At 39.5% G+C, this 26,589-nt stretch overlaps 1 protein-coding gene across 2 annotated transcripts in view; it reads left to right on the top strand.

Annotated features, from left to right (window-relative positions):
- The first annotated feature begins 6,975 nt into the window (after positions 1 to 6,975).
- LOC142158848 (Y+L amino acid transporter 2-like) overlaps positions 6,976 to 26,589 on the top strand; it is a 60,167-nt gene continuing 40,553 nt past the window's right edge. The window contains exons 1-4 of one of the 2 annotated variants that reach the window (XM_075213166.1): positions 6,976 to 7,070; positions 13,343 to 13,868; positions 20,949 to 21,074; positions 21,608 to 21,752. In XM_075213166.1, the coding sequence (XP_075069267.1) occupies positions 13,424 to 13,868; positions 20,949 to 21,074; positions 21,608 to 21,752 (716 nt within the window). In that variant the 5' untranslated portion in view covers positions 6,976 to 7,070; positions 13,343 to 13,423. Of the gene's footprint in view, positions 7,075 to 13,342; positions 13,869 to 20,948; positions 21,075 to 21,607; positions 21,753 to 26,589 lie in introns of both variants that reach the window. The other variant, XM_075213167.1, reaches the window with a different exon arrangement.

The raw sequence follows: 26,589 nt of genomic DNA, 5'->3' as shown, positions 1-26,589 counted from the left end.
TGAGTAGTGAGGTATTAAAGTAATTCTATCGTTTTCAAATAAGCATTGCCCAATCAATTGTATGTGTTTCCAAAGCACAAAGTGATTTATTTTAGCAGATGTAAATAGTCAACAATTCAATACATTATTATATTATGATACAGTACAGTACAGCCAATACCAATAGATAAATACATACCGATGCTATCGCATGCGCTCGCTGCACAAACCACGGGACCCAGTGGACAGTATATCTGTTTAGAATACTGTGTCAGTTGACTGAGAGCCAGGGGGAGTGCAGCTATGATTATATACAGTACAGTGTTACACAGTGAACAATAGAGATGACGTAGATTGTTTCTATAGGTCCAGACGTTGGGTGGGTCCAGGGTAAACAGGTCATAGGCCGATTCAATCTAAGGAATCCAAAGGTGGGGATCGTCTCTCCAGGGGGTCTGATCCTTTCATAGCCAGCATCATACAAAGGTTTATTCCCTAATATCAATAACTAAAGTATGCAATGTGCGATCTCTTCGCCGACTGCACCAGACAGCTGCTGATGAATAGGGCTTCAATATGACACTAGGCATGATACCTTTCCTATAACCTGAACCTTGAATATCACTGAAGTGTACGTATAATCATTATATATATATATATATACATATATATATATATATATATATATATATATATATATATATATATATACTACTATTAAACCAAATATTATCTGCTCATAAATTACAGTGTAACGAAACCAATATGAATATGAATTATATAAATAACTAAATGTTGTAATGCGAGTGTGTGCGTGCGTATTTTACCGTGCGATCGCACCACGCCATGTGTTACGTGGCGTACGGATCGCAATCGTACGGCAAAACAATATTAAACCAATATACTTTCGTTCATCCAATTATACGACTTCGACAGAGGTGAGTGCAGTTTACTCTGACGCCAGGTTAGGGCCGGCCAAACAGTGGGGTTATGAGAGAAGTGGGTGGACTTAAGGCTATATTGCTATGTCCACACTTGGTTGGGTATCGCTGGAGCTGATCTTCAGTGCCCTTTCTCCCCACCAGGTTTTAATAGGTTATAATAAAATAGTTTTTTAGTGCCACTTTACTCAAGTCTCCGTGTCATTATTTATATAAGTGATGTACATTATTTAAGGTATGGTGTAGAACGAAGAGCATACACAGTGAACTATTTATTTCAATTTATATATGGATTATACCAATTTTGATAGTAATAGGATTTTGGAGGACAGGTGCACCCACACATATATATCAATTATTTAAATTAGAAGAGCAAAAATAGAAATGTGTCCCTGGGGCACTCTAAGTCTAAGCATTAATACTCATAAACTTTATTGATATACATTAAAATAAAACATTTGTAAAATAGACTCCATATTAGAGTAACAAGTAAATAGCGAAATATTAAAAGATGTAAAAGGTTATGACATGTAAATGAAAGATACTGTTAAAACTGGTAGTTATTCACCATCCTAGCATGCCGCTTAAATTCTATATATGGATATGATACACCTCCTTTTATAGGTAAATATATAAATGAGGACAGCTATCTATAGGGTCCAATTCAGAACATGTGGTAACAATAGGTTTTTATCCCATTTAAATTGAGACAGATTCTGTCCATAAAGTGAATCTACCTATAGGGACAAACCCTATATATAGCTCCCTTATTAGTGTAGTATGTTGAAGCCCAAGTTTCTCAATCTAGGGTTCCACCTAAAATCACTTAGAGACAATCCTCAGTCTGGCTATGTCAGTTTGTATGTCTATATAGAAAGCTTCCTATTAAATTGATATAGCCAGTAATTGGTAGGGAAGCTAATGCAGCCAGTAAGTGATAAGGAGGTTCTAGTTTTAAATAATAGTATATATATTAATTTCTTACAGTGCCCTGTCTTGCCTGCACATGTACCGTTTTGGCTGGTGTGACCATTCTTCTATATCATTGTAACCCTGTGTACGTCAGTGTTCTCTGGTTACCTTTTCTCTGCAGTACTACACCCTGGGGCAACCCAGAGGACTGCGACCAGTGAGTTCTTGGCAGCAAAGTCCATCCCGCCTTGGTGAATACCGAGGAACTCGTTAGACTCTGCACCTCTGGGCCTGCCAGCGTCAACCAGGGTTAGCACCGGAGTTCCATATTATCTGGGTAATGTGACACACACATTATAGTAACCCCCCATCTTCACACATTATAGTAACAAACACACACACACCTCTTCTCTCACACTTACCATAAAACATCTGTAGTGTGTAGGATCTCTTGCTGCTTTACACACATGGGACAGCACCTGTCATGTGATTGGAATCCCATGTGACACCTGTCAGTGATGGGGACTGGAGGAGGAAGGAAACAGCCACACATAGAAGGAGGGATGGATCATTAGATCCGCAGCCACTAGGAAGGTGGCTGATCCCTGGGAAGAAACCAGCTACTACATGGTCTTCATGCTGGCAGCATTTTAGAATATCAGTGCCCTCCCCCCTTAATCCGTCTCTGATGATGGCCAGGCTGTTTTGCAAAGGATACAGCTAACAGACTTAGAGGACAATGCATTACTGGATTCTCAGTTGTTTGTTATGCTAATGGAGGCCAATGAAGGGGCACCACAGCATGCAGCACTCAGTGAGCAAGTACCTGCTGATATACCCAGATTAGGATCTCTGCATCTTCAGGACAGTTTGAGACATTAATTGACATTTACAAGTGTTTAAGATGGTCTGTTAATGCCATGATTAGCCCGATAGGGAATGGCTACAATATTTGGTCCCCAAACTAATAGGATATGTAGTGGAGGTCTATCATGGCATGGCCCCAGAGACCTGTGTGAACTACGAGGTAACAAAAGGGGACCTCCTAAAACACTATGCTGTTCCTTCAAAGACCTACAGGCATATGTTTTGAAACTTAGCCAAGAGCAGCCACATCACCCATGAGGAATTTGCCAATGAGCTGAGACAGTTTGTGGTGAAATGGATTGAATGGATTTGCCACCCAAAACCAGGATGAGATAATAGACTTAACTCCAAGGCTGGTGCTTCCATTAGGTGAACCTTGGCAGCTGCCTAGGGTGACAATAGTTAGGGCACATAAAATACCAATTGAGTGATACTCATTCAGTTTTTATAATACCCCCACGGTGCCCCACATGGAGTGCTCCCACGTAAGAAACTGCTGGCTGCCTCTCCTTCATGTCAGCATCTGGCACTTCATGTGGAAGTATTAAACAATCTAGATGATTGTCACTCTTCATATCAGTGTAATGCTGGCAGTGACACTTGGTTATGATGTCATAGTTGTACAATCAAAGGAGAAAAAATGTATTCCAATTGAGGACACTCAAGGGCTGTAATGAACAAAATACAATTGTATTGATATACATTAAAATCTAACCATCCATTTTGTGCAAAAGGCGAAGTATTAAAAACAAATATGTGATTAGTGATTATGATCATGAATATTCATCACAGCCCTTGACTGAAATAGGAATACACTTTTGCACGACCTAGTGACTATGAGAAGAATAAAAATGTTGGTTATGAGGTGATTAAAAATATTTAATTTACTGGGATATGGCTGTAAATGTAGAATGAATGTGTCTAGTGTGGATCCAAATATTGTATAGTTATGATGTCATAGCCAAGCACCACATTCTCAGTCCCAGGAAGACAGGATGACTCCCCGATTGCTAAGTAAATAGCGGGTGGGGGAGCAATGCGAGGAAAGGGCACCGATTCTGACATGTGGAGGAGGAGGGGTGCACCATCTAAATTCCCCCAGGGCTTGTATCTGCCCTGCTAAAATTGACAGTTTCCCTGGCAGTAGTGAAGGAATGAGTGCTGGACTGGATAACATTCACATTGGAAGCAGCTTCCAATTTTATAGACTAAACATGACTGTCCAGCCACACTGATAATATAAATAAATTAAATGTGAAAATGAGATTTGCAGTGGTTAAAAAAGAAAAACTCTACTCACTGGTTTATGCAATGCCAGTGCAAATAGGAGCACCACTGTAACTGTTCCACATTTTGAAAATTATGCCCCAATCTGCTCAGTTCCTCCCATCACAAAGTGAGCGGGTACAATCATAGCAAAATAAAAAATTTAATTTGCATCCTCTAATCTGCATGTTCCTAAATGCTCATTTGTGCCTTCTGTTGCAGTAAAGAATGTCGATATATGTCATGCACTAAAGCTCTACACTATAAACAGCAATAACTCGTCCAATCAAGCAATACACACTGTTCTTATCTGTAAAACAACTCCATCTAGCGTTAAGTCACTTTAATTGCAGAAGCACTTCCTTCCTAACATAGCAATCTACTGCAGAGGAGCGTATGATGGATATATAGTATTTTGTTAAGCATAAACACTCCTTTTATTTTGTGTGTATTTCACATCTCTATACAATACTTAGAAAACACGTTGTTTGATATACATTATATATATTGTGACAAAAGCACTGGGAAAGTGATAAATGGCATGTTATATGTGTTTTAAAACCCCAGTTTGTATTTGGAAAGGAGCTTGCCAAAGAGTGTTTTGGCTGTAGCAAAAGCCGGTATAAAGGTCCCTGGGGTTATGAATGGAGAGAGAAGGCGGGCTCCATTCTTCAGGCCTATTTCGGGTCTTCCAGAGAGCTAACAAGTTGCTGGCTATTCAGGAGTTGCACCTGATTAGGTGCTGTTAAAAAGCCATGAATTTGTTTCCTCTCTCTCCCAATACCTGGCTCCTGAGAGATATTGTAATCTATGACCAGTAAGTTCTGTTATTTTGTATGTGTATGGGACATTAGGTCCTTCATTTTAGAGAGGGTGTTCCTGTGTATTAGTTAGAAGCTAGACAGACAAGGGTTTTGTTTATTTTCATGCTAGCGAAAAAAAACTAGCTGAGGCTATTTGCACCAAAGTCTGGACTGGAATGATATACTTGGCTGGAGCATGTGAAGTGCAGTCTCTACCTTAGGAGATGGTGCCCCTAACCCAATCTTGCAACATTATATATGTTACACCACCTAACTCTGACACTCTCAGTGGTGTTGGAGGATATGTAGTATGTGAATACGGTTTTACACGACTCTCAAGCACATTACCTCCACGTCTCATTCAGAGCTTGCATGAGTGTGGATATTGGCTTCTTTCACTGGGGGACGGTTGACTCCCTAAAATGTGAGTCTGGCTGCTAATCTAATAGCTATAAGGTATGAATATGTGTTTACTGTTGTATATTGTCTGTCATACACATTACAATGCTCCAAATACACAAATGTAATTTAACATGGATACTTTTCATAGCTCAATACATTAATAATAATTGCATATACAGTTAAGTATTTTTTATTGATGTTCCCCTTATGTCAAACATGCTACTAGGATCCATCAATAGATTTCTTGGTAATCCTCTTTTGCCTACAGACACTTAATTCTGTTTTAAATATTTATTAAATTGACAGTTTATATTTTGTATTTTAAGATGAACAAAATGAAAAATAAATAAAATAATAAAACACATTTTGATAAGTATAATAACATTTTAATCATACCCAGGTGACATACTCATACTCACATAATCATACTAGTGACATATTTATTTTTAGAATTAAGGTATTAAACTATATTTCATATATCTGCATATCCCAAATATGTAAGCAATGTTAATTTGAATATCCTTTCTATGTTTTATTATATTTATGTTATCTGGGTATAGGTATAATTTTTCTGATCTAAAATATGGCAACACTAGCAGACAAATGAAGTGATTGTATACAGTGGACACTTTCTCACAGACAGCTTGACAACTGACTGATTTGTGGTTTCAGCAATTCTATACTCAAACTCATTGGATCACAAAAGGTAATTTTAAGATGCAAGTTTGTAACATCATCAGGTTAGTCAGCTGTAAAATCTCAAATTGCCTAAGTATTGTAATGGATTACAGGGACATTACATGTGTTTCTAAGAAAGCTAATTCATTAACGTTACAGACAGACTGTAGAAAACCTAATGACAAAGGGTCAGGTAGTGGTAACAAAAGGTGCATCAGACCAACCTGTGAGAGTGAAACAGAACAGAATTATTGAAGAATATAGTAGGGCACTAGATGGGACAGGGGGAGAGTGTATAGCCAAGAAAAGAAGCCAGCTCTTGTTGAAAGGTAAGTGTTGTAAGGGTGCCAAAAAAGGGGGGTGGGTAATGGTCCCTGGAGTGCTTGTGTAATGGGAGGAGCTACCAGCCTGCTGTGGCCACGCCCCCTTTGGCAGCTATTTTAAAACCCACAGGAAGTTGTTGTGTCAGTGCCCAAAATTCCTCTTGGCGTCCCTGAAAGCATTCACATAGGCCCAAAAAAATGCCCTTCAATGACTTTTCAGCTCTATCTGTACCAATATATTTTTAAAAAAGGATATTCCTTCCTGCTCAAAATCCATAGCTTACATAAGGCATTCATCTTGTACAATATACTTTGACAGCAAATTTTTAAATTTCTTCATAATCCCAGTTTTTAAATTTACTATTGAATTTAAACACTTGTATGTACACACAATGAAGGTTTAACATTTTTTTTTTAGAGTTTATTTCTTATGTTCTGGCTGTGTCAGAATAAGTCCCAAGCAACCAGTTTGTAGCAGAGTAAGGATTCATATACCAGAAGAGATATGAACATATATTTTGTATTTCAGCTCTTCTTTGCAAAATGTTCTGAAATGGTTCTGAAAATATACACTTTATATCATCTGATAAAGATATCTACCAATCTGAAATTTTTATCTCTGTTACTTATAACCCTCTCCCTACATTTTAGAGCATTCACAGGGAACGTGCATTTACATCATATTATGTATTTTGCAACATTTAGCACATGGAGAGAGCAAAGGTCGGTGATGCAAGGTCAACCTAGGCTTGTGGACACAGATCATGCACTACACGCATATTCTGCTTAGTTACTAGATTTGTAACTTCCAAAATTCTCTGTCAATTCCACAGATCATTGGTCCTGCGCTTTTATCTGTAGCTGACTTCTCTCAGTCTCTGCTGCTTCTTTCAATAACAGTAGGTATAAAGCACTTAATTTATTATGCTAAATTCTCTTGTTTTTAAAATATGAAAGTTTTCCTTCACATATCTGATCCTTTCTACATCTCTGATTAATTTCTCACTTTTCTCTAATAGACTTCTGTGCTCTGTATAGAATTGTCTCCTTGGCACCCCCTTTAAACCCTTCCCCCTATCTATCCCTTACATATGAAGTGCTTTCATTTGGAATATGCCAAGTACCTTCTTTCCTTAACTTTAAGTCCAACATAAAGACACACCTCATTCAAATAGTTACAATTGGTCATATATGGCAACTGCACAGCCAAACTTAACCTCCAGCTGCACTTACTGCTTCACTCTCCCTGGAGCCAGTTCTGTTTTGCACTAATTATATGGCACTTATTGTAATATACTAGATTTGCAAAGGAGCTATATAATATATACACACATAGCACATAATATCTAAATGACTAATATATATGTTTATTGTCATATTACTAATAACATTTCAAGTGACAACCCATTCATGTTCATTCCATCAATATAAATTGAACATATTTAAGCTATGCACATAGGTAACAGAAATCCTGAAAACATGACCTGTTGGCAGCTCTTGAGGACTTCTGTCCTACACAATATTTCTATCGCCTCTGAGTGACCTTATCTAGAGCTGTTGCTAATAACAGCACAGGTTCAACTATTAGACACTTTCCCTCCTGTGTCTTAACCTTTATGACAGACACAATGTAAGAAATAAATTAACACTGTACCAGTACTTGTCATACCAAACAGCTTCATCAAGGATAAAATGAATAACAGGACCGTCTGTCTACGATAATAATCAGATGCCAATCAGAGCTCTTCATAAGCCCCACCTTCACTAATTAACACGTGGGTAAAGATCACTGAGATTAGTAATGAACTATAAATAAACAGTGTTAACATGTTGCAAAAAGTAAAAAAAACTTGTTTCATCAATTAATACAATTAAATGTAGAATGATAAAGACAAGGGACATTTTATAAACTAATATAATAATTAATTTTAAAAAGCACACTAAATATTAGCGTAACATTTATTGACCACATATATTTTATATCTTCACTATGCTTAGATATTACAATGTAATATTACCATTAAGTTTGAGGATTAGATAGATAGATAGATAGATGATATAAAAAGTCCACACACCCTTATTGAACTTGCAAGTGTTTGTTATGTAAAGTCTGAAATCAAGATAAATCAAGTCAGACCTTTTGCCATCTTTAATGAAAAAGGATTGAAAACTTACAAAATAGTTGTTGCATAGGTGTGCACACCCCATAAACTAGTACTTTGTGGAAACACATTTTGCTTTTATTGTAGCAGTAAGTTTTTTCAGTAAGAAAACCTGCACCCCTGGGACCTGATTCATCAACCTGCGTTTCGTATTATACACATATATTTAGGCTTTGCGCACTTCCAAATTCATCAAAGCACAGATCTTAAGATACATGTGCTGTTGTAAACAGGTGTAGATCTGGGGGTAAATGTATCATACTCCGGTTTGTACAAGTCGCCAGAAATCGTCGAGTTGATAGCTAAAATTTAAAGCGGCGCTGCCTTGTAAAAGCAAGTTTCTCTTTACAAGGCAGCGCCGCTTTAAATTTTAGCTGTCAACTCGCCGATTTCCAGCGACTTGTACATACCGGAGTATGATACATTTACCCCCTGGTGTGCTTTACTACACATGCAGGAAACATTCAATACCTATGTGGATTATAGATTTACAAAAGAAAGCACAGGAAAAAAATGTATTGAATTCATTTCACCTGTTAATAATATAGGCATTAAAACAGTTAAAAAAAAAGTGTTTTTTAAAAAAAATCCATGAAATACATTTAGTAGAATGTTTAACATAAAAATAAATTAAACAGTTGCTTGTGATAAATACATGTTCTATCATGCATACAAGACTGTCATGACTAATGATCAGGACTTAGACTAGCCCTTTAGATGGAGCAAGTGATACGTCAGAAAACTTCAGCTTGTAGTCTGTAGGATGTTGCTTGAATGAACCCCTGCATGATTTCAATGAATTCAGTGCACTTCAGTATGCAATTTATTTTATCATTTTATTACTACAGTTCCTGGTGAAGTATGCTCACAGTGACAGTTAAGTGAGTTGTGCATTTACTCAGTATTTGGCTGCCCAGCTTATTATTCAGGAAACTGCTCACATAAACTGCTCATACCAGGAATAACTCCGAAGCTAATCATTTATAGCAAGGAAGTCTTATTCTCAATAACGATAAAATCCTGATTTTTCAGAACTTCTCTTTACAAGTTTCACAAAAGCTGAGAGAATTCACTGCCTTATGTAAACATCTTTCTGATAATCATATCCATTTCACCCCATTGTTCCCAGCTAAGCTTAAAATCACACATGATGGTCAAACATCCCTGTTTGATGATGTTAACAAAGATATGGAGTTTATCAAACACCTGAATTTATACGATTGACACATTAGGTCATCATTTATTTTATCTTATTTGGTTTATTGTTTTTTAATTTTAACTTTTCTTTTCTGTACTTACATAAAATATGTCTGAGGCTATGCTATATATGCTAAGTTACTTAGTTAGATTTGCAATTTGCTTAATTTGTTTTTCGCATTATCTGGAGGAAAACTTGAAAATACATGATGTATGTTGGAGTAGCATTGACTTGTTTATTTTACACTTCTCCACTATTATTAGTGTTCTGGGCAGGGCTTTATGTATGGGTTACTTGTTTTTTTCGATGATATAAGGAAGAGAATGAGGGTAATATATTATTTTGCACTGCTCATTGAGTTCAAATTTAGTAACTTAGGTTGATGTCACACAACAATATATCATACACATCTAACGATTGTTCATCTTCAACACAGCTCTGTCTTGTTTCATGGAATGTTAGAGGATTGAACAGCCCATTGAAAAGGCGTTGAGTCTCCTCTCACCTTAAATTTCTTAAGCCAGATATAGTCTTTCTTCAGGAGACACATTGGTCAATGCGAGACTCCTGGATTGATGAATGTGTTTTGGCATCCTATATACAGAAAAAATGTGGAGTGGCAATTATTTTTCGAAGAAACTTTCAGCACAATATCTTGGATCACTTTGATGATCTTGGTGAGATAGAGGACACTTGGTTGGGTTTCAAATAGAGGGTGTCATCAAGGTGCCATTTCGGGGGGGGGGGGAGCGAGGCTGGGGAAGAGTGATCTCCAAAGATACCTCAGCGCGAACCGACCATGATATTGGGATGACGTCAGAGTCAATAGGAGATTGTGTTGTGAGTCGGTCAATGAGAATGAGGTCAATCCGAGTGTGCAAATTGTGGGGGCTGAGAAGTGGGTGTATTGTCTACCTGTGGGGTGGGAAAGTCACCATGAATCATAGAGGGCAAAGCTAGATGTCTGGATTCTCTGTGTGAGGAGTAGGGGGAGGAGGACACGAAGAAGCGGTCCACACTATGGTCAGGCGTAGTATTAAAGTCACCACCTACTTTAATGTGACACTGGGCAAGGGAAGCTAGTTGGTTAAAGAAGCCAGTAAAAAAAGCACCCTGTCCCACATTGAGGGGCATAAAAAGAGGCTAGGGTAAGTTTAGTTAGTCCCAGGGATCCTACAAAGATGAGGTATCTCCCCAGTGGGTCAGCAAATAAGGAGTCAAGAGAGAAAGGTAGATTGCGGTGAATAAGAATGAAAAAGCCCCTTTGTTTGCTATCTGATGAGGCATAATAAGTGAGGGTATACGTTTTACAGGTCAATTGTGGATGGGAAATCTTAAAGTGAGTCTCTTTTTGGAAGACCAGGGGGTAAATGTATGAACCTCCGGATTCTTCAACTCCGGCGAGTTCAGCGTCTTCAGCGCTTAAATTTAAAGCGGCGCTGCCTTGTAAAGGGAAGTCTCCCTTTACAAGGCAGCGCTGCTTTAAATTTAAGCGCTGAAGACGCTGAACTCGCCGTAGTTGAAGAATCCGGAGGTTCATACATTTACCCCCAGGTCTGCATGATGGCGTTTGAAATGTTTGAGAGCCATAGTGCGTTTGGTAGGGGAATTCAAGCCACTGGCATTCAGAGAGAGTAACCTAAGGGTCATGAGGGGTCTTGGCAGGAGGGATGTAGGAATGGAATAGTGACTTCAAAGTGGACCAGGAGAAAAAGGAAAGAAGGGGAGACCTGTCTCCCGGGTGGGGGAATCGAGTCCAGGTTCGGAGTGAAAGTTACAATATAGGTACTGGAAGTGAGGAGAGGAGGCTTGGGCAGCCAACAGAAGTTAAGAGTGGGTCGAGGGACCACAGGTGAACAGTGAGAGTGGGACAGTAGGATGGAGAGAATAGAATACAAGGCACTAAGTTGAGGGAGGGTAACTTACGTTGAAAAATTCTTTCTTATTTGGGAAAGTTTTATTAACAGTTTGCCAAGTTTCACTCATCATCTTGTTTATCAGTGTTTCCGTTATACTAATTGGTACGAAAGTCGAAATATGTTGGAAGATCCTCCGATTATACTGGAGGATCTAAATTGAATTTATGGTTATGTCTGCTAAATTATGACTCCAGATTTTCCATTAATTTCTTCTGTATAACTTGCGTTAGGGTACTATCTATATGCTCAATTATGAGTTTGGCTTGCCTCTACGTTAAATTGACTAAGGCAAAATGCCACTTCCCCGTCTCTTTCACTCCCCGAAATTGTAGACTGTATTTAATGTCCTTTGAAGATGGAGCAGACAGGGCTGCATTCACGGACGTATCTCCTGGTTCTGGGCATGAGCAGAGTGGTTTTGCATAGCCTTCTTTAGGTCAATCTACAGGTTTTCAACAGTATTGAGGTCTGGGGGTAAATGTATTACGTTCCGATTTTGTCAACTCGCTGCCTTGTAAAGGCAAACTTGCCTTTACAAGGCAGCGCCGCTTTAAATTTCAGCTGTTAACTCGCCGAACTCCCGCTAGTTGACAAAACCAGACCATAATACATTTACCCCCTGGGCTCTGATTGAGACATTCCAAGACTTAGATCTTCCTTTTCTGAATCCATTTCTTGGTTGATTTGGATGTGTGCTTTGGATCGTTATCTTCATCTTCAGCTTTCTGACAGAGGCCAGTAGATTCCATATCAATTTATATTGATATTTGGAGTTATTCATTATGCCCTTCCTCCTGAATAGAGCCCTGTCACAGCTGAAGAGAAGCAGACCCAGAGCATAATATTGCCACTGCCATGCATCACAGTTGGTATGGTTTATTTTGGGTAATGAGCTGCTTTGTTTTTGTGGCAAAAATTTCTTTTAGAATTAAGGCCAAAAAGGTTAATCTTGGTTTCATCAGACCATAAGACATTTTCCCACATTATTTGGGGTGATTGAATGTATTTTGTTTTTCAAAATGTAGATTGGCATGGATGTTCTTTTTTTGTGAGAAATGTTTTCTATCTTGCCACCCTACCCTTTAGGCATGACAATCAGAATATGGGAGATTATTTTATTTCCCTTCCCTGACTGGTACCTTTCAACAATAAGATCCCATAGTTAATTTAAAAACTCCTTGCGGAGCATGGCTATCTCAATAGGATACAACCAAGAACACTGTACACTAAACTATACCCACAGGAACAGCTGATTTTTATTTGAGGTTAATCCCAATAACTTTTATTGCTGGCAGGTGATGCTAATTACAATTGAACAGGATTTTGAATGTGATTGGTTAACTCTGAACATAGCAATGATCCCATTATGAAAGGGTATGCATATATATATATATATATATATATATATATATATATACAAACAACCAGAATATTATAGGTTTAATATTTACATTTCTTTTTCCCAAACAAAATGTCTATTTGTTTTTCATTCAAGTTTTGTCGGTCTGGCATGATTTATCTTGATACCAGACTTTACATCACAAACAACTGCAATTTCAACAAGGGCGAAAGGTTAATGTTCCTTTTATGTTCTAGGTAAGAGGTATAACAACATTTTGGTTCTCGTGACACAAACTATCATAAGAGCATCTCAAAGTATAAATTGTATGAATGTCTCCCATCAATAAAGTTACATATGAGGCACTTTCCACTTTTCTAAAATCAAGTGCTTTTGATAACAGCCCCATTTTTTATATTAGCACTTTATTTATATAGTCTTTTCTAACATCCCGGAGCATAGAGGGGACTAGGATCAGGGATGGTACTACAATTATTCATTGCACTGAAATGTTTTTATTATTTTTTTTCATTGTTTGTATTTATTATTTTAGCGCCAATCTGTGCCAGAAAACCACCTTTCAAACATCTGAACTTTGAAGTATTTGTATTCACTGTAAAACACAGAGGTAAAAATGAAAGAGAGTACTCAAGATGTTCCCAACAACTCAGTACAACTGAAGAAGGAAATCTCACTTCTGCATGGGGTAAGCTTGGTTATTGGGAATACTATTGGTGCAGGAATATTTGTCTCCCCAAAAGGAGTCCTCATGTACAGCGGCTCTTATGGATTATCGCTCATCATCTGGGTACTGGGAGGAATATTTTCAGTAATTGGAGCTCTCTGCTATGCTGAACTGGGAACAACGATCACAAAATCAGGTGCAAGCTACATTTATATAAAGGAATCATTTGGAGGATTTTTAGCGTTTTTAAACCTATGGACCAACATGCTGATAATCTATCCTGCCAGTCAAGCTATTCTGGCAGTGACATTTTCCCAATACATTATGGAGCCATTTTTCCCAACATGTACACTCCCCCAAACTGCAGTGTTCCTTCTTTCAGTAGTATGTGTGGGTGAGTATCTGAAAATTCTTATACTATTCCTGAAACTGCATTATACTAATGTGTGCATTTGTTCATTAAACTCTGCTCAGTAAGAAGTATCTACTTGCTCGTTAAAGAATAACTGTCATATATTTTAGAAAACCCTCTAGTGGCCTTGTCTGGTTAGAATATGTGGTCCATTGCCCCGGCTAGCTGGTGGGTTATGGGCAAATAAAGATCAGAGGGATATCCCCCGAATACACAAGTGTTTAACAAAATGCAGTGCAAAGTTACTATGAAAGTGGGTTCCAGGTCATCTCAGTTTAAACAAGATGTAAAACTTTATTTATACTCCTCTTCCTCAAGTTCATAATTATAATCAAAAACTCCTTCATTACAGTCTTTTAGCAGATGTAAAATGCTCTTAAATAACATCAGATTGCAGGTAGCAGTAATTTCACAGACAAACACAGGCAGCGGCTGCCTGGGTTGGGGGGCAGGAGGGCTGGTCCATAGTGGGCTACCTTTGACTGGGTAACTGGGCTACCTGTATTTTGTTCCTTTAAAACGCTAATAATAGGCTGCTGAGACCCCCGGGCTAAAATTTGGCAGCCAGCCCCTGCACACGTTTCTCAGATTTTTGCAATATAAACCACCCCAAATATCCAGGAACTCTGCCACTCTGTTGGTCTTCTCTACAAACTCTGAGGTCTCTATAGCCTTGGCTGTTGCTGGTAGTGAAGAGGCTCTGTGAGGACCATATGCCCATGGGTTCTTTCAAAAATCACCCAGGCAGATATTCGAAATAATATAACAAGACTTATTTAACAAAATGGTAGCACAAAACAGCAATAAGAATATTTAAATAATAGCCTGCAACAAATAGCACTACAGTCTGGCACGGACAACATCCTAGCCACTCTCAGGGGATGCTGTCCATCCAAATTTCTCCTGGGATGCAGACTCTCTCTCCTTTAAGGCTACCAGCAAGGCTGTGGTTCTGGGTCACTGTAATAAGATTGTCTCTTCCTGGTCATCAGGCAGAGACCTAAGCATCAGTGCCAGCCTGATTTCAGCTATTACTGGGTAATGAATGCCAATTTGCTGTTCCTAGGAGCTGTCTTTTAAAGTCAGACGTGACCTTCTGAGAAGTCCCAGGACCTGTCTGATTGGTCCTTTTCTGTGTTTACCTTTTCACAGATAGCAGATGATTTGCTCTTGATACAATTAAAGACAGGGCCGGTGCTAGGGTCCTCGGCGCCCTATGCACAATTTCAAAATCCCCCCCAGCACACTGCCCCGCCCCCCTGGGTCTCAATGCGCCTCTCCCCTCTCTTTCCTTACCTTAAGGTGACTCCATAAAGGTGCTCCTCTGTGCTGGGTCCCGTCCCTCACTGACACTGTCGGGCCGTGATGATGATGTCACGCCCGACAGTCAGTGAGGGGAGGGGGGGTGGAGTAGAGGAGTCGGAGGAATGGTCCGCCCCATCAGCTGTTGGAGGGGAGGGCGGCGGTCGCGATCCCTGTGGATCTATCTGAAGCTGTGCGGCGGCCGTGGAAGGTATGCTCAGCGGTCGCCGCACAGTATTAAAGTACAATACTTCTGTGGTGCCGCCCAGAGCCTGGCGCCCTAGCCAACTGCCTAACGTTGCCTAATGGGAGCGCCGGGGCTGATTAGAGACAGTTATAGTTCTATGGCTATACAACAGAGTTTGTTTAAACAGGAGACATTACATTTAAATACACAATGTGGTCCTTTGTTATTAAGCAAAGCGCTCTCTCTGGGGACCATTTCCCTATCTTAACACATGATACCCCCTGGTGTAATGTACATTCATACAGGAATGGTGGACAATGATCATTTTGCCTAGGCTGAAACAATAGCCTTAGATACTACAACTTAAAAATAAAATATACACCAGTTTAAATATGATTGGCAAATATGGGGAAATAGAGGTCTAGAAAAAGTATGTTTTTATAGTCCATGCTTTGTGAGAAACTAGGTGCAGACTGGTTAAGGTGATATTAATACCTCATTTGTTCACAAGTCTCTAATCTGATGCCTCTCAACATTTGCCTTTTTACTTATTGGTCCTCTGGACCCATTTAATGGGATCAGTAACTGTCATCTGGCATCCACTGAGCACCCCCTTGCCAGTGACTCAGGACCACCCTCATACCATCCTTGGTCTTGGCGCATTGCCCCTCTCCAGAGTGCGGGATCATAGATTCAGGCTCACAGGTCATGGCACTATCAGCAGATCACGCCCCTTCAGCTATCCGAATCACCGCCCCCCTCCCACTGACCTGTCGCTGCTGGGAGGACGAGTGTCACTCTAGCTCTACAGTGTACATTTCAGCAGAAATTGTGAGCAATTTATAGTTGACTTTAAGATAACTAAGAGAAGGTTATAGAGGATTCACAATGTTGCAGTATTTTTCAACACTAGTTTACAATTCAATTAACTTCTCTCTAATTTAATGTAAACTTTTGAACATAAAGCAAAAAATTTAAATTTGGTCAGATGATTGCTCAACACAACAATATGAAAAAGAAAAGCATAAAGCCTGAATTATGACCAAAAGGCCAAGGCATAAGATAAAAACATCTTGATGGTGCTGTGCATCTAAATTTCAACCAAAATGTGTGGATTTGTGGAGACAGATGGTAGTGCTTATGGCGGAGCACGGGTTGGGAGGAGTTGGATCGAGTGAGGACGTTCCTTGCACTGGTGCGCCTAGCTTTGTAAGCAGTGCAAAAACAAGATTTAATTTTGCAGGCAATATTATTAAAATGAGAAGAAGTGGGGAGAACACCTTTTTTAGCTGTGTTTCTTGCTGTGTGGAGGGTGAACAGTCCACTCTGGAATAAGGACTTGATTTAACAAATGAAATTTTTATTGATTTTTTGGGGGTGATAACAAAATAATAGACATACATAATAGGGGAAGTAAGGGCAGGGAAGACATCAGGGAGGAGGTACATTGAATCACATCAAACATGTATTTCAGACAATAGAAAAAATTATACTTTAAAAGCTGATATTTTTACAACGAGAAGGAAGCCTGTGATGGGGCTAGATGCTCAAAATAATAGGAACTCCAATCAAACCATTTAATCAAAGGGGAAGAGGCTGATGAGGAATATGGGAGGCTGAGAGACTCCATAACATAGCTCCTCTGGATCTTGGCTATAACAAATGAAAGAGATGGGTGGAGGGGAGACTTTCAGGATTGTGCTATAGCTGCTCTAGTAGCAATAAGGATGTGGCTAGTTACATATCTCTTATGGTTTTGGAGAGAAGGATGGTATAAGTGCGGAAGAGCGATTTCTGGCGCTTTCTGAACTCACTGCATTAATCAGATTGAAAACTTCCGTCCAGGGGGCTTGCAGCTTCGGGCATGACCAAATAATGTGTGTATCAGGCTCCCCACCTCACCACAGTTTCTCAGCAAAACTTTGACACATTAGGCATAAATCTATGAAGTTTCTCAAGAGTCAAATTCATTCTGTGTAAGATCTTGAGAAGCATTTCCGAATGATTAATACATTTTGACATCTTACACACATTTAGAAATATGTTTTCCCAGTTCTCATCAGTAATGGACATGTGTAGATCAGCTTCCCATAAAGACTGAACTGGCATTTTGCTATCCTCCCTGGAAGAGAGGAGGAGTATATACCAAGAAGAGATGCCACCAGTTCGGTTGGACGAGGATAGCCTCATAGTTATGTAGGGGGGTGGGGGATCAGGGGCAGCATGGTGTCTTACTTGGGACTGAAACCAGTGCCTGATCTGTATGTACTTATAAAAATCTCTTGAGGGAATCTTAAAGTGGTCTCGTAAGTATGTAAGGGATAAGAAAGAGGTGTCCTCCATAATGAAACGTAGATTAACAATACCCAACTCTTGTCATGACACCAATCTCAAGTTGGGAATTATTTTAGAAAGGCTCAACATTGAAAGGTTGGAGGAGGGGAGAACAAAATCAGGGGATAATTTTACCAGTGTGTCCCATGTTTTAAGTGAATCACGGATATTTTTCAGAGTAGAGGCCTCTAGAGACCTTGTTTTAGCATCTAGCCACAAAAGGTCTGTCAGAGGTATCAGACAGGACGAGTGTTTCTCAATGGAGACCAAGGGCTTGAGTGGTGTGGGGGCCAACCAATCTCTGAGCTGTTCTAAGATGCATGTCAATTGATAGAACTCCAGGTTGGGAGAGGCCAAGGGGTATATTTACTAAACTGAGACTTTGAAAAAGTGGAGATGTTGCCTATAGCAACCAATCAAATTCTAGCTATCATATAGTAGAATGCACTATATAAAAGTAAGCTAGAATTTGTTTGGTTGCTATAGGCAACATCTTCACTTTTTTAAACCCGCAGTTTAGGAAATATACCCCCAAGCCTCCTTTTAGTTTAAATCTCATAATTTTAACATTCGATACACGAAGTTGTTTGCCTCTCATAAGGACTTGATTTGACTACTGGCTCTCAGCTTTCCAGAGATCAAGTATACTTTTAATAATACACATTTTGGGCTAGATTTACTAAGCTGCTGGTTTGAAAAAGTGGGGATGTTGCCTATAGCAACCAATCAGATTCTAGCTTTCATTTATTTAGTGCATTCTACAAAATGACAGCTAGAATCTGATTGGTTGCTATGGGCAACATCCCCACTTTTTCAAACCCGCAGCTTAGTAAATCTAGCCCTTTGTGTCTTCCAGTTGCAGGTTGGTGGAGAAGCACATTTTTAGGGCACACTTAAAATGATAAAACATACAAAAGTGCCACATGGAAATAAAAAGACTGCCCCTATTTATTTGGTTATAATGATGGGATATGGGACATACTATGAATTTTTTAGATTATTTATTGCATAGTTATTATGTGATGTACTTTCATTATTTGAATGTTTACACTTTTGAGGATATTTTATAAATAAATATTAGTTGCCATGTTTATCTGAAATATATGAATTTGATCCGAAGTAGTAATAATTACTCATTACTATTTAGTTTATTTTGGCTCTCTCACGTACTATATTTTTCTTATTTCTTCTGGCGCATTTTGTTTGTTTTCAATCCAGTTCATACATGCCAACAGTCCTGATTTTCTTAGGATTCTTATGATGATGGTGACCACAAGTGGCATAGCCTACTGGTAAAGGGAGTAGCCTTGCTCTCACTGGAAATGTTTTGGGCAGATCTGAGGTGATGTGGGCAGGCTAGGGGCATGGTCTGTTTTATCCATAATTTCTAACAAAGAATCTTGGCAGGTATAACAAATTATAATTTAGTCTACACACCCAAATTTGTCAAAAGTATGGAAAGATGCATCACCACTGCAATTGCCTTTGCAAAATACAGGACAATAATGCATTTTTGTAATGTGTAATCTACTGTAATCATAATCATGATATGTTTACTATACTTGGTTACTTATAATGTAAGTTTTTTTCATTTTATATTTTAAACCCTCTTCTGTAAATATAACTTACAAAGCCCGATAGTGACTGTATCATATACATAGAAAAATTACATTGGACATTTTTAGCGGAAAACAGTGACAAAAATTTCCATTCAATTGTCCCTGGGAAGTAGTGAAGCCTGGGGAAAACATGATTATTTATTAGTTATACTAGTTATAATTGGTTAATTGGAGTAGCTTTATTTTGCATTACAGTCATGGTATACAGAAATCCATTTACAATGGATGAATGTCTTCGGATTATAGTTTATAACTTTTGTAAGATATTTACAAAGATGTGCAGGTGTACTTTTTTTAAGATGTATGATTTATGTTGTACATTAAGATGTACAGTATATCTTCCTTGTTTTATGTCTGTGATCATGAAGACACTTCTAGTGATCTGTTGACTGTTCAATAAACAAAACCACAACACTAGACATGTGAGAGTAATTCTTAGTTATTATTTAAAGTGAGTACATTCCTGGGCATATCTTGGTTTATAGAATCAGCACATATGAAATATGCATTATGCATGGCGGTACTGCAGTTAGTTGAAGTGCATGAAGTACGCCTGCATGTGTTAGGAACCCCGCTAGCCGGCACAACACAACCCGGAGTCTACTCTACCAGTCAGGTATTCACTGGAGCCCCTGATGGTGGGGACAGACTGGGCTGCAGACTGGCAGAGGGTCGTGAAGTGTGCACCGGCTAGGGAGAACCCAGGCCAGCGGAGTGGAGTCCAAGCAGAGGTCAGAGGCCGGCAGCAGACAACGGTATCAAGGAACAAGCTGAGGTCAGAGGTCACAAGAAGACAGGGAGGTAAGTATTCAAGCCAGAGGTCAGGGTCACGAGATTCACAAGCACGGTCCAAATTCAAGCCAAGGGTCATACACGGGTAAGCAGTAACAGGGTCCAATAGACAGGAACAAGCAGGGAGCAGGCTAGCAGACTGGATACAGAACTATAACCGGCAATGAGGCAGCAGACCTCATTGCCTTAAATACCCAGCTGAACCAATCACAGGTTGAACACACTCCTGCAGGTTAATAAAGCAGTAACCAGCAGAGCCAATCAGGGCTTGCCCCTGGCCTGCACAGTTGCAGGCTAATGCCTGTAATTGCCTCCTATAATCAGCCCATATTAATTAGCCCACAGGCTGTAGAATGAACGCTGCGCCCGGCCTCCTCTTATTGCTGGGACGCAGCGCTGAAGCGTCTCCTAGTTGCCCCGGCAACGGCCGGGTTATGGCCGGAAGTGACGTCCCGGTCGCCATAGCGACGGCCGGGACGCGGGTGAGTGAGTCGCGGCGGCTGGGCACCGCCGCGGCTCGTAACAGCATGCATGTGAACTAATGACAGTTAACCCATACTGTACAACATGTGTACTTTGTGTTTGAAAATCCAAGTCATATGTTGAATTTAAAATTTGTGTTATACCTGTAAAATCTTTATTATATGTTAGACTGAAAAGAGTGTCTAACTATACTAAAAAAGCCTATTGTTTGTGCCTATTTCTGGCAATGCATGCTTTCATTTACTCACAAGGTGGTTTTTAACTGATACTGTCGCTTTATTGTGTTTCCAAACGTGCTGTTTTCTCATATGATGCGAACTCTAATCCAATAACTATCTCTTACAGCATTTTTAACAGTGGTGAATTGTGCAAAAGTGAAATGGGGGGCCTTCTTCCAAGTGTTGGCAACATCTGCCAAAGTCTTAGCATTGGTCGTCATTATCATTGCAGGAATTGTCAGACTATGTCAGGGTAAGTAATGAGTCATCTATATTATTATTTGTGAATTGTAACAAGTAAGAAGTGCACATTTCTTGCTGAATGTAAACAAGTGAGTTGATACAAACACTGTATAACATACCACAGAGGACAAAATTACATCTATGCAATGCTCATCATCATCATCATCTATTTATGTACATAGCGCCACTAATTCCGCAGCAGTCAGACTGTATATTTTCACTTATAGAATGTAAAGTTGTAAAGATCTCTATGACATACTGTAACACCTGCATCACTCTGTATCAATCTCCCAAGGAGAGCTTCACCCAAAACGAGAATATCACTTGCTAATGAGATGGTGCCGATGTGCAAACCGCTATGCTAGCCTGTCTGTCTGCTTCTGTTCACTACCTCCCTTCCTTAGCAGACAGGACTAGCACCAAGGGTTCTTCATTCTCAAACCTCCTACTGTATTCAAATACACTTTGTTGCCTTTATTTATGACATCAGCTCATTAGTCACAATATTAAACATGATTTTTCTTACATATGGTTTCTTTCCAGGAAAAACGCATAATCTGGAAAATTCATTTAAGGGCTCAGAGACCAATATAGGCTCATTAACTATGGCCTTCTATTCAGCATTGTATTCATTTTCTGGCTGGGATTGCATCAATTATGTGACCGAAGAAATGAAAAATCCTAAAAGGTATAATATTAATTATTATAGTATTTAATGTCAAAAATATGCAAATCATGCTTTACTTTTTTACATATATTTGCATGCCATGCAAATAATTGCAACAGTGTCTATTTAATTGAAATTAAAATACTGTGAACTATAGATTAGGGATTGTCTTTTTTACTAAAGAATATCATGTATTTTGTTTCAGTGATGTCACAAGTGCCTTGTGAATTAATAAACTGCATTCTCATGAATATTGATTCAGTACCAAAATATCCTCTTCCACTGAGAGGCATTTATAAAGCAGTGCTTGCACAAACATCAGGCAGAAAGAAAGCTAAACCTTTTTTAAACCATGTTACATTTATAGTAGTATTTGCATTTTTTTTCTCTGCTGTGATACTTGAGCTGGATTTTATGTTGTGAAATCTAAAGTAGGTGTGGCTGAACTACAGCGTATATGTGCTTTGTTCTAATACTAAAGTATTGACTTTTGACTTATGTATAACAGGTGCAAATATTATGACACCTCCTGCCTAGCAGAAATGGCATGTTGAATGTCAGCTTTAAATGTAGCATTGGGTGTCTTTCAGCAAGTTTGTGTAAAGTTTATATTAAGAATTGCACATGATATATATAGGTCCAGTGCTAGGTTTCTGAGCACCCTAGGCAAAGTTTCAGCCTACCGCCCCTCCTCCCCCCAATTCACGACGCTGCCGGGAGCCCGACACCAGAGGGATGCGGAGAGGCGGTGCTTCAACAAGGCAGCACTGCCTTTCCTTTACATGTAAACGGCATGACTGGGAAATAGCAGGTGGGCGGTCGCACCAACCACAACCCCGAACTAACAATGTCTCATTCAGAGATATTATTAGTGTAAGTACACAGCCACAGTGCCACCCCCCCCCCCCCCCCAAGAGCCCGGCACCCTAGGCAGCTGTCTAAAGCTGCCTAATGATGGCGCCGGCCCTGGATATATACATTTATAGTACACTTGCTTATTTTGTACAGGACTGCACCACTGTCAGATTATCACGCCCTGTACATGTAAATGTCCTTCATTGACTAACATAGCATTTAGTTGCAAAATGTACAATGAATTAAAGCAACTAATTAGACGCTTGCATTCATTGTATAATGTGCACTGACATAAAAAAAACTATTTGCCAATTAGATGCTCTAGTTTAGTGAAAATTTTGCAACTAAAATGTGATGTTAGTAAACAGGTCCTACTGTGTCTAGCTGTTTGTTCCCAACAGAGCAGGTGCTGGGAGTCAATGAGAATCACTTACATCATATGAATAGACACTGGTCGAAGTGGGCTAGTATACAGCGGTATGCTACACTGCCATCATTCTAAAACTATAGCATTCAATTCAATGACATTTTTCATACTGCCACTTATACATTTCCTACTATTGTTAGACATATGACTTAATCCTGCTCCAAGATAGAGGTTGCATCATGACTATTTGCACAAGTTGATCAAATACGCCTCATGGAAAACCTAGTGGCCCAATATCAGCACATGTCAGTTAGGTTTGACTGGACATTGGGGATATTGTTATGGAGAACTAATGCTCAGACACTATCTTCCCAATTACATCATTATTTAGTTTCAATAGTTTTTATTGAGTTTTTCCCAAATTATAATCTAATAGTCATAATGATTTTCAATGTGTGCAAGTAAACAAACAGCAACTGTATTTTGATGAAGGAAATTGACATATTTCAGGGCCATGTTTTCTGGCATTTACCCTGATTATGTACTCAGAGATTGAATGCCAGGACCCGCCGCCTGTATAATCTAATGTAAGGGTTAGGTTTAGGATTAGGTTAGGATTAGGGTTAGAATTAGGGTTAGGATTAGGATTAGGGGTGCCAGATTATACAGGTGGCGGGTCCTGACATACCGGCAATCTGGCTGTGGCCATTTTAAGTGACGAGAATCCCACTGGCGGGTGTGGTACTAATATACGGCACTGATATGCCCGACACACTTTAGACCAGCTAAATAATAGCAATGAGTATAAAAGCAACAAGGTGGAAATATCCACTTACCATATAATAGACTTTTAGTATATATGGCAGTTTTAATAACCTCCACATGTTAAAAGCGACGTTCACGAATATATACAGTCAGAAGTGACGTCACTTGTAATGGTCTGACTGAAAACAACGTTTTTAATGTGGCAATGGCCGGACTGACTGTCACGAACGCCCATCCTGTCCCAGATACAGCAATCTGAACAGCTGGCCGTGACTGGTGTCACCTTAGCAATAAATACACCTTTTCTGCAACCATGAAGGATGGTGTCCTTACGTTCACAAAAAACACTTATTAATGTTTCACACTTAAATCACATACACATGTAGCATGAGTCTCCCTGGGCTTCGTAAATTCACAAAGAATCACAGAGAATACATTAGATTAAAGTTATTTAATCTGAAAAATGTTTCCAAGGTTGAGTTACAAAAAGGTTAATAATTAAACATACAATAAGTGGCAAAAATAAGTTTCAGAAACTAAAATAGGAAATAAAACCAGCGTCACTACTTACTAGTTAAGACTTGGCGTGTGTTATGGAACACTATTGAGAAATATGGGACAATTCAGTCTTGATAGACCCCCTCATGAAAATGCGCTCTGTAATGTCTAAAGCAGAAGATTTTAAACCCTTCTTACAGGCTCTTCACTCCCCACCTTAGGAAGTACATTTTCAATTACGTCAGATTGATTCCCAAAATGACACCAAGCTTTCCAAAGTGAGTTATGGATATCCTGAGATCTGGAATGTTCTCAGGGCCTGAGTTCTCACCTCTGCTCGTTCTGCTTGATTGTTTAGGTCCACATCCTCTGCATTCAAAAAACTCATCAGAGATGCTTATCTATCCCTGGATCTAGTTAATTTCAAAAGATTATTGACACTTGCATAGGTTCAGACTCATGTAGTTTAGCGAAGCACACGTTGAGTTTACATTACAAGGTAACATACAACATACATTATCATACCTGAATATTAAGGGGAAAAAACAATAGTATATAATCGTCACACTGACCGCCTGTATAATGTAAAGCAGTTGGTGGGTTCGACCATTGCTGCTTTAAAAGCACCGTTTTCAGTCATTACAAGCAGCGTCTCTTCTGACTGTAGATATGCGGGAACTTCGCTTTTAACATGTGGAGGTTATTAAAACTGCCAGATATACTAAAAGTCTATATATGGTAAGTGAAGTGGGTGGTAGGGACCCTTTTGGGAGGGCTTACCTGGGACGTCTGCGCTTTGTTTTGCTGTTATGAAGGTAGGTGCTGCCTTGACGGATGTTCCGGATGTTCCAGTTCCGGTTTTTGTTGGTTGCTTCCTTGTTTCTTCCGTGGCGCGACCTGTGAGGAGATAAGATGGGGAGGGGGGGGGAGAGAGAGCAAACAGGCGAGACAGTATACACGATAGCGGCCGGCCCGGTGGCTCTTCTGGAGTGGGAAATGTTTATAGCTCCTCTTGCAGTATTTGTTTATAGCCTTTGCCTTGTTTATAGCTCTAGTGCCGTGTATAATGCGGTGATTCTAGGGGTTCTCAGAGTAGAAACTCTTGGGGATGAGGCGGGCAAGGGGATTAAATTGCCCTGTTCGAAGCTTTTGGTTTAAGCTTGTGCAGTAAATCTGCTAATTGGTATATATGCTTGCTTTTTCTATATATCTATTGTGGAGCTTTTCCGAGTGTAGACAGGTCTGATGGTATGTTTTAAAACCAACGCGTTTCGTCCAGGCAGACTTTGTCAGGGATCAAATCCCTACACCGTATCCCTTAAAGGGAACCCAACCAAATTTATACTATAAAGTGTCTAAAGCTTGCACCATCACCCTATAGCCATACACATCATTATATCTATATAGAAAAAGCAAGCATATATACCAATTAGCAGATTTACTGCACAAGCTTAAACCAAAAGCTTCGAACAGGGCAATTTAATCCCCTTGCCCACCTCATCCCCAAGAGTTTCTACTCTGAGAACCCCTAGAATCACCGCAGTATACACGGCACTAGAGCTATAAACAAGGCAAAGGAGCTATAAACAAATACTGCAAGAGGAGCTATAAACATTTCCCACTCCAGAAGAGCCACCGGGCCGGCTGCTATCGTGTATACTGTTTCGCCTGTACTCTCTCTCTCCCCCCCCCCCCCCCCATCTTATCTCCTCACAGGTCGCGCCACGGAAGAAACAAGGAAGTATATATGGTAAGTGGATATTTCCACCTTGTCGCTTTTATCCTCGTCGTTATTATTCAGCCGATCTATAGTGTGTTCGGCATATCAGTGCCATTAAAGTGACTACCACCGACACTGGCGACATTTTCTCCATTCGTAAATTATATCAGGCGTGCTGGACACAATGTGTTTGTCTTTTATGGTAAGTCTATATTTTCTCCATGTCTAGCTTATAGTAATCGCCATTTTTGGTTGCTATACTTAGTGTCTGAATTATCTGCATCGGAAAAACTTACCCCACCCATCTCTTGTAACATATCTTAGAAACAACATTACTTTAAGCAGAATAGTTTGATATTATAGGGTGGGTACTAACCTTTACAAACTTCAAGGCCTGATTTTTATCAGTGGGATGGTAAATTAGCCTTTTGATAACTTGGAGTCGTTTGGCCAATAAATACATATTATTCATTGGACTTCCTGAGCTGTAAACAGTACTGTTCAAAAAAAAAGCTTGATGAAGTTCCACCAGAGGTATAATCCTCCTCTGAGCCCAGAGAGCTATTGCATGTGCACAGTATCTTGATGTCAGCATCAGGTGAGTTTATTACATGTAGTCATTCTTTGTGCTCAACAAATGACCTCACTGAGAA

The sequence above is a fragment of the Mixophyes fleayi genome, chromosome 5 (assembly GCF_038048845.1).
Source record: "Mixophyes fleayi isolate aMixFle1 chromosome 5, aMixFle1.hap1, whole genome shotgun sequence".
Lineage (NCBI taxonomy): Eukaryota > Metazoa > Chordata > Amphibia > Anura > Limnodynastidae > Mixophyes > Mixophyes fleayi.
The sequence above is the reverse complement of the archived record's forward strand: the minus strand, read 5'-3'. Positions and strand labels throughout refer to the sequence as shown.